This window comes from Eretmochelys imbricata, chromosome 7, assembly GCF_965152235.1.
Source record: "Eretmochelys imbricata isolate rEreImb1 chromosome 7, rEreImb1.hap1, whole genome shotgun sequence".
NCBI classification, from domain to species: Eukaryota; Metazoa; Chordata; order Testudines; family Cheloniidae; genus Eretmochelys; species Eretmochelys imbricata.
In genome coordinates, this window is record NC_135578.1 from 28,441,780 (window position 1) to 28,451,114 (window position 9,335).

The following is a 9,335-nucleotide window of genomic DNA, read 5'->3' on the forward strand; positions in this document are numbered from 1 at the left end:
CAAATTCTGAGCTGGTGTCAATGCATTTTACTCAATAGAGCTACAGTGACTTACACCAGCTGACAACCCAGTTCTCTATTTTAAAATGTTATACAAATTTAGAGCTATAAAATTTCCGCCTTTACAATTTCCTTACATTTTAAATTAAAGCTTTTTTTGTTTAGTGATGCATGTAATTATTTTATTTTTAACTGCATTTATAAATTTAAAGTTTATAGATAATCTGAAAGCATATGAGATATTAGGACAGCCACTGACCAAACACAGGTTTCAGAGTAACAGCCGTGTTAGTCTGTATTCGCAAAAAGAAAAGGAGTACTTGTGGCACCTTAGAGACTAACCAATTTATTTGAGCATGAGCTTTCGTGAGCTACAGCTCACTTCATCAGATACAAAACACAGTTTCTGCTGGAGTATCAGACTAACACGAGTAAAGAGGAACAGAAGCTGGTGGAACTCAGACATAGCGGAAGAAGGGGGCAATAACAGTTCTATAACATAAGCTCTACTTCTTCCATAATACCACAGAACTCCCTCTATCTCACATCAATGAGTCCAGGGTCCAAGGGGCTGCCAGGCAATAGCCACCCTTCATGACAGGTTCTCGTGTGAGCCTAGAGGATTTCCAGGAAGATACCTATGTGCAGCTCCTGTACTTTGCCTCCACCCACATTTAGAGGAGAAATCGGGCTATACTGGGCAGACGAGTCAATAGATGCAGGATTCCACAGAAAAAGACATGTCAGTCCATTTCATGATGTACAGCTACCACCATAGAAACAGCCAATCCAGTTTGATTCCAATCTATTTATTTTATTTGATCATATATATAATACAGATAAAATATGTGCCTTCCCTTTCACCTGACTTACTCTGACCTGGTATCAAAAAAATGCTGCCAAAATGAAAACACTAGATTAAATTCTGCTCTAGAGTTGCTCAGAATTTACACCAATATAACAGAGCAGAATGTGAATAGGAGAGTGATCAAGATGTAGAATTTGTTGATGTATATGAAAGGAGTCCAAAAAAAGCCTCTCTAAAATGCTAAAAAATGAATATGAATCTCTGGATAAAAGACTATAATTTATTTCTACTTAAAACAATATGGCTATATGAGTTCAAAAAGCTACAAAGCAAGAAAGGAATAAGCACACACTTTAATCCTAAATGTTAACACATTATAAAATTAGGTCAGAAAGATATGAGTTCAGCTTTTGTAAGAATTATTGCTTAAAAACCCACCAAATTTTATAAAACTATTAGCCTCTGACACACAAATATTTTACGCTTTCATGTGATGCTTTATGAAATTAGTTATTAACAGAGACTTTCTGATGGATTGACAACTATGGAAATTTCTGCCCTGAATTTCTCAGAGAAAAAACAGATTGTTGATTGGCTCAGATATTCAGCTGCATAAATTGTTCTTTACATTGACCTGAATTAGTCTGCCTTTTGCCAGTGTTTTTATTGTCTATATTTGTTTAATCTTGTACCCTTGGTAAACAAAGAATGCACAAAATGAGTCAATGTATACGAATTATCATCTATAGTAAAATAAACAAGGTTACAAATTGTAACCTGAACAAATGTCTTCATTCATGTAAGGCTACGCATTAACCCAGATATTCCATACAAAAATAATCCCACATTATCTGTTTACTAGTTTGGGTCCAATCCTGTGTTGTTTCTATTGTTTGGTTGGGGGTTTTTTTGTTCATTTGTTTGGGTTTTTTTACACACCCAAATCTCCCATGAGGATTTTGAGTGTGCAAAGACTGCACAGTCAGGACCTATGAACTCTTCCAGCTTTTTAAATGTATCATTAATGTTAAAGTTATTATTCAATATAAACAATGGAAGCAATCCAATATTAATACTGGATACAATATGTACTACAAATACTATTATAAAATATATTCTTGCAATTGCATTGCAATTTAAAAATTATCAATATATATTTATGACGAACAATAAAACACAACTGTAGTAAAAAAAATTTGATCCTAGATATACTCTGCTGTACATGATACACTCTGCACATTGCAACCCAGGTTAGAAATCTCTGTTATAGCAACAGCAGTCTCTTTTTAAAACTCAGCTTTAAAGTACATAAACCTTTCTGTAGATTTGTCTTCATTAAAGCAACACCTCCCCCTTACAACATTTCATCTTTTACATGAAGGCAGTGATCTAATTATATAACAACTATACAACAACACTCATTGTATAAATTCTTGTCTTGGACTAGTTTAATATAAAGAAAAACCTCAACTAATATAGACCCTAAAATATGGTTAAGAATTTAGCATTAAAATCTGAAAACACATGAGATTAATATACCACAAAACACAGTATGACTTCAACAGGACTGATTTCAGAAAACTAAAGAGCAAAAAAACAGCAAAGTAATTTTAATCTAAACAACAGTAACAGACAAATTAAATTACATTCTTTTATATCCAACATTATCGTCAACATATATTGTCCCAAAAATTTATAATTTTTGTCAATTCTTTTTACAGCAGATACTACAGAACACACACTGAAATTGACAACCAAAGCAGTGAAATATTTCAAAGACATTTTGTTTCAGAGTATCACTAAATGCCATTTTTTCTAACTAAAGCTACTATCCATACTGACAACTGCTCCCTAATATTAGCAGTTAATTGTCAAATTATATAATAAACCAACATAAATATAGAAAGAAAATTAAAGAATACTTACCAAGTTATGATTAGTTGAATTAGAATCATCTTCTGGGAATGGGATGTAAACAGCTAAGGCCACACAATTGGCAAAAATAGCCAGTAGTATAAATATGTCAAATGGTCTGAAAAATCTTGTTAAGGAATATATGGATTTTGAATGTATACACTACTCCAGTCTCAGTCTGCTTTTGATTTCTATATCTTGCACTCACATTTTATTTTTAAAATAAGTCTGATTTTTTCACTACAATCTTTTGAGTGATGACTGACAACCAATTCCTCCTCAGCATCAATTATATCACCATACCCTATTGTTTTCGATCACAATGACATTGAAATGCCCTCTTTTCTTTTATGACAAGGAGCATAGCTACATTCCTTCTGCCACACAGTATTTTATGTTAAATTTTGAGACGTAAATCTCATCACACAATATTAAATGAATAAATTGGCCATTGGATTATATGGTATACTTACAAATCTATGCACACACACCTCCAATTAACCTTAATGGAAATTACATGTGTGTATCAAAGGAAGAATAAACCACACAGAGTGAAGATTGTAGTAGGGGACAAGGAAGGTCCCAGTGAAACAGAACTTCAGCAGTTTTGCAGCGTGAGGGCTGGAAAGCTGCAGCGTGAGTATGCAGGAAGGTTCTGCACCTGTCTCACGTCTGTAACTGCTGCCTTCTGTATCAGGTCTGCCAGAGTCAGGGCTTGGAGATAAGGGTTTAGATAAGCAGAGCCAGGAATAGGGACATGGTCACTTGCCCTGCAATTTACATAGACCAAGTGGCTATAAACTACCATGTAGAGGATATGCAGGAATTGCAGCCATTATCCTTGTCCAAGGGCTGAAATAGCAATAACAGGTAGCCAATTCCATTCCCACTGGGAACATGATTCCTCTTCCCCCAGAAATAAAAAAGCTTTTGAAGTTCATCCACACAGCTCATTTACCCTGCCTGGGCACTGAATCTGGGAAGAGAAGCAGGATATTTCACTTATATTTATTTAGAGACATATACTATCCTCAATTCCATGCACAACTCTCATTGATTTCTATCTATGGGTATTTTGTATGTGCATCACAGGCACTATACTGAAAATGGTCTTAATTGCCTTGGAGGCATAATCTCAGCGGATGATATTCAATGCTATGGAGAGAGCCAGCACAAGGACTAGGCATACCTTAAAACCACTTAAGCCCTATTTTGCTGGCTCTCTTCACAGGAGAAAATTAATCCATCCTCAATAACAGACTTTATGTTTGCAACTCCCATTAAGATCAATGGTTGCTCTTTTATGTACAATAGATCTCAACATACAAAGTAGGAACATACATCTATCTAAATCTGCATTTTCCTGCTAGCTGAAATGAGTAGATTATATCAATTTGCATTTTAGTAAGTTACAACTTTGTTTTATAATGTAGTGCTACTGGGCCCAAATTCTGCTCTCAGTTATTCTGTTCTGAATCCAGAAGTATTTAACAGAGTGGAACTCAGCCTGAGAGAGACCAACTCTTTGGAGTTTCTCTCACTTTATACCAGTGTAAATGAGAGAAGAATTTGGCCCACTAAATCTAACTTGTAATTAAATTATGTTTAAAAAATAACTCAAAAGAACATCTTTATAAAAGAGAGTAGCACTCGCCATTGCCAAATGCTTTACATTAACAGCTCTCATGCTGGAGGGTCTCTTTGAAGTAACACATTTATTTTGGCATTTAACAATCTACTTGCTAGCACAGTCATTTGCTATTAAAGGGAAATTATCTAGGTTGACAGGCCAAAATTTTACATCCCCTTCCCAGGACTCCCACCAAAATGATATTGTCTGTTTCAAAATGTTACTTGAGATTTATGAAAATACATACTATCAACTCTTCAAAAGAAGTTTTAAATCCCAGCCCAAACCCATCACCACTGAACCAAGAAAAAACAAAACAAAACATATAAGCCATTGGGAATATATGCTAGCAATTCTGCTCTCTCATCTATGACTATATAGGGAACATATCCAAATATGTGTTTTGGCTGTCGATATGTCTTAAAAGTTCAGATGAATCATGTACTGCAGACTACTTGTATGTACTCAGAGTGAATCTGCAGCTTGGCTCCTAATGTCTCCCTACTTCTCCATTCAGTAAGCATTATTTTGAAAGGACTTCTGCAGCAGGCTCACTGGGCCTAGCAGTAATGTAGGAAATTGCCATGTGGAAGATCTAGACTTGACTTCTTGTTCCTTGGGCAAACAGGTTTGGGAGAGCTATAGGGCAATAGCCTGTGGGGAGGAAATACTTCATATTACTCAAGCAGTTATTTATCTACCAATTAGAAAGAAGCATTGACAGGTTTTGTCCCATCAAGTCTCCCTTCATCAGAATGATAACGGTTGCAACCTGGGTATTTGATGAAGGGATCATCAAAGGAAAGTGTGTGGAGGGGTGGGGGAGGTGGAATAGGAGATGTTATCTTGATTTCAACAGAGAAGTAAAAATTCCACATGGCAGGTGAGGAAGGAAGGGGCTACCTGGATCACTGGATGCATCAGTCAGCCTGGGGCAAAGTGAATAAGAAATTTATTTAATTTTAAAATATATAAATATGTAACCATATAACTATCTTTTACAAGAGCATGTCCAGAATATTCTCTAGGGAGAAAATTATTTGAGAGTGTTTTTTCCTGGGGCAAAATAGCTGGGGAACATACCACCTGCTACCTTGCTTTTCTCTGTACATTTATGTTTCATATATTTATTTTAATTAGGGAAATGAAATTGCATGTAATGATGACAGATTAAGGGATATAGTCTCATTTTGATGAGCAGGGATTTAAGTATGTAAACACCATTAACGTCAATGGGTTACACATGTACATATAAGTGCATCAACATGCGTTATCTCCCCAACAGTTAAAAATGCTTCCACTGCCAGGAAGGCTATTATTTTAATATACAATTTATCAACTGTAAAACAAAACCTGAAACATAAAACATTACAAAACATTGTTTAAACCAGTGACTTTTTTTACCTACACACATATGTATATGAAAATTAATTTCATATTTTTAAAAATGTAGACTGTGAGATTGCTATTTATTACAAATAAAATACTAAATGTAACTCCAAATCCAATACCATGTAACTTTACAACAGAAGAATTTAAATACTGTTCTGCTCCTGTTCCAAGGCCTCATTGCTTTTTTGTCCTGTCCTAGACAATCTCTCTGACATATCTGGAATATTGAAAGAACAGATGGTAAAAACAAAATTGCATCAAAAGGATACTTCCATTCTACTAGACTAATGCAGGCTCTTCGTATTGGGTTATTGAGGGATAAACAGAAAAGGGCACGGGGTGGCCGACTGTTAGATGTATTACCCTGTTTTTTGCTCTTGGCATATTGCTGGCGTTTTCTTTGGGACAGAGATCCTATGGGTTGGGCTGTGGTAGTGCTCATAGTTTGGGCAGCCTTGGCTTGTCTAGCAGCATCAATTGCAGCTTGCCAAGACAGAACAGTTTGCTTGGACGGTGCTGAACTGTTTGACTGAATAGTTGGTCCGTCACCAGGGAGAGGAATTCTGGTACTACTTGCATAGTTTGCCTCTGTAGAAGAAAAAAAAAAGTAATTTCGTTTTAGTTTTTTTACATTCAAATATAAACATAGTATTCTAAATAAAAAGGATGGAGCTATTTAAATAACTCCTGATGTTTCCTTTACACACACAGATATATATTAAATAGTAGGCTCCTTCCACCATAAGAAAGATACAGGAATCGGTAGTATAAATGTCAGTTAAATAGGACTGTCAAGATATGTGCTGACACCGAAACACTGTTCATCTTGACTCCTCCACTTGAAGCACTGTATTGGAGTTTTCCAAATTGGATGACAGCTTGCACATCATCATATTTATATCTAACAAATTTATATCTATATCTATCTTTTGTGTGTGTGTGTGACTGAGTTTGTTAAAACAGCACAGTATTCACTATTCCCCCCCTCCCCCCATTTTGGGCAAAACAAAGTCTAATAGTTCAGAATATTGTGAATTATTTATCAAATTAGAAATATTCTTGTCAATAAGTTAAATCCTTCACCTTTCTGCATTCTTAAAAAAGGAAACTTCCCTGGACACTTCCCTCCAATTAAAATTCAATAGCCTTTGATGATAAACACTTCCAAAAACATCAGTATCCCCCATATTGTAAACTGCCATACTGAAAAACCTCCAAAACCTTTTAAGGGGAAAATAAACTATAAATTCAAAATAATAAACCATTGAAATAATCTCATCTAGATGGTCAAAAAAGAAGGCAAAACAGCCCTACAGAGCAGGGATATTTGTCTTGCAAGCTTCCCAGCTGAAGTAGCAGAGTCTAGTACCAATGGCACCTGTAAGAAGGCCCCAGTAAACTCAAAACTTGAAGATATCTGAGGGGGGAAAAGATGGAGGGTTAGCACAGGATATGTGCTGGAAATTAGGGGAGAGAATGACACTCAGGCAGATCTGCCAGGGCAGGAGATGGAAATATTATCCCCTGATCGTTCACCTGAGGTAAAACAGATATAAGTTCCATTTGCAAAACCAACACCACCCCCTCCCCACCCACCCACGCAACCTCAACGAGGCAGTAAAAAACCTGCCCTGTGAGCGTGTGGGTACGATGGAGATGCGGATAGAACCGGGCCTCAGCTGCTACTGCTTCTCTCCTTGCCCAACTTTGTGTGTGTGTGTGTGTGTAGGGGGAGGAAGGGGTAATATTAAAATGGCTCCCTAGGCTGGCAGCTGGGAAGAGGTCACTCCTGGATCTAGCCTACAATATCTCCTGCTGCCCACGTGGATCTCCCACAGAGATGTGACACTCGGCACATCAACAGCTGGGTCCATTGCTAGGTTACACGAGAGAGAGAGAGAGAGAGAGAGAGAGAGCGAGCGAGCGACCGCCTGCTGCCTCAGGTCACAGTTTGACACTGGCAGTTTCACCTGACTCATTTTCCAAATAATTCTTTCGTTTTCCAACGGCCCCACATGCTCCCCCCGCCTCCCTTTCTGGGATACCATGCAACGGGACTCGGCACAGATCAGCCACCCTCCATCTGCCTTTAAATCAAGCTTTGACAATGAAACAAAGCCCGAGCGTCAGGGTTCCCCGGGGGAGCTCCTGCCCTCCAGCACGGCCACACAAGCCCAAACTTACTGTTAATTTCAGGAGGGGCGAATCATTTCAACCCAGCCCGGGGGGCAGCCGCAGCGCCTGAGCCTGTCGGCGAGGGAGATTAGCACACACGAGCCCCATGTGTCGTCTCTCTCCCTGCGCTGCCGGCAGCGGCGCCTGGGGAGGGGGGGGGGGGGGGACTGAACGCATCGCACCGAAAGCCCGCCCGGTAACAACCCCTCACCTGCCCCTGCCCACGCACCAAATACACCCGCCCCCCAGCCAGCCCTGGGAAGCCGCGTTTCCAGCCAGGTCTGTCCACACGCGGAGAGCGACACACACACACACACACCTCTCGCTCGCAGCCCCACCAGCTGATAGTAATGGCCTCAGGGCAAAAGAGAAGCGTGTACACATTAATTAAACCCGCTCCCATGTTGGTCACACACCGAGGGCAGCATCCCTACCCCTCTTCCTTGTCTTTTGTCCCCGTGCCCTTCCTAAATCCCTGCTATCCCCTTCCGTCTATATCTATCTTTAGCCCTATTCCCAGCCTTAATCCCCCACTCGCATCCCTTCTCCCTCCCAAAGCCCCCTGGGGCCCTAACCTTCCCCATGCCCTACACCGCCCCACCCCCTAATCCCCCCCTCCCACAGCCCGCAGTCACCCCCTCACCGGGGCATGCTGCTGCCCTGGCCGGCTGCACCGGGCTCTTACCTTCTGGGTGCCGCTGCTCCTGCTCCTGCTGGTGGTGGTGGTGGGGGTGGTGGTGCATTATTATCACTTTCTGCCCGGTGTAAACGGAATAAAAGCAGAGACGCTCCCACCCCACCCCCACGCCAGGCGTGCGCTGCCCCCTGCGCCCCCCACTATCCGACCCCCATGGCAGCGACTAATGAGAGGCGAGGGGCTGCTCCTCTGCTGCTGCCGCTGCTGCCAAATCCCTTGGAGTTGGGGCCAACATGACACTCACATCCGGGTGACACGGGATCTCTCCATCCCTAGCAACCCGGCGGCGGCTCGGCCCCGCTGCTGCGCTCCCCCGCCGCCGCCACAGGGTTAACTCCCTCGCTGCCGCCGCCCCGCAGCCTCCGCAAATGGAACCCCCCCGCCAGCCTCGTTAACCCTTCGCTGCCCGGCACGGTGCAGCACCGCCGGTGTGTGTGTGTGGGGGGAAGCTTACTGCAGCCCCTCGTGTCCCTGCTATTTACTAGCCACAGCCTCTCACTTCCCTCACATACCGGAGACCTGTCCTCCACCCCTCCAACCATACCCCAGGCCTGCCCCACACACTCCCTCCCTCAGCTAAACCCGGGGCCCTGCCCCACACATTCACACCAACCATTCCCTGGCCCTGCCCCACACACTCACTCCCTCAGCTAAACTCACACCCTGCCCCACACATTCACACCCCCAGCCATTCCCTGGCCCTGCCCCACACACTCACTC

The 9,335-nt window shown here is 41.3% G+C and overlaps 1 protein-coding gene across 1 annotated transcript in view; it reads right to left on the reverse strand.

The window, feature by feature from the left end:
- The window catches only part of CACNA1D (calcium voltage-gated channel subunit alpha1 D), a 328,116-nt gene extending 319,455 nt beyond the window's left edge, over positions 1–8,661 (reverse strand). The window contains exons 1-3 of the mRNA XM_077821490.1: positions 8,604–8,661; positions 6,013–6,331; positions 2,734–2,839 (exon numbers count right to left, since the gene is read on the reverse strand). Of these exons, the coding sequence (XP_077677616.1) occupies positions 2,734–2,839; positions 6,013–6,331; positions 8,604–8,661 (483 nt within the window). The remainder of the gene's footprint in view (positions 1–2,733; positions 2,840–6,012; positions 6,332–8,603) is intronic.
- Between the last annotated feature and the right edge of the window lie 674 nt (positions 8,662–9,335).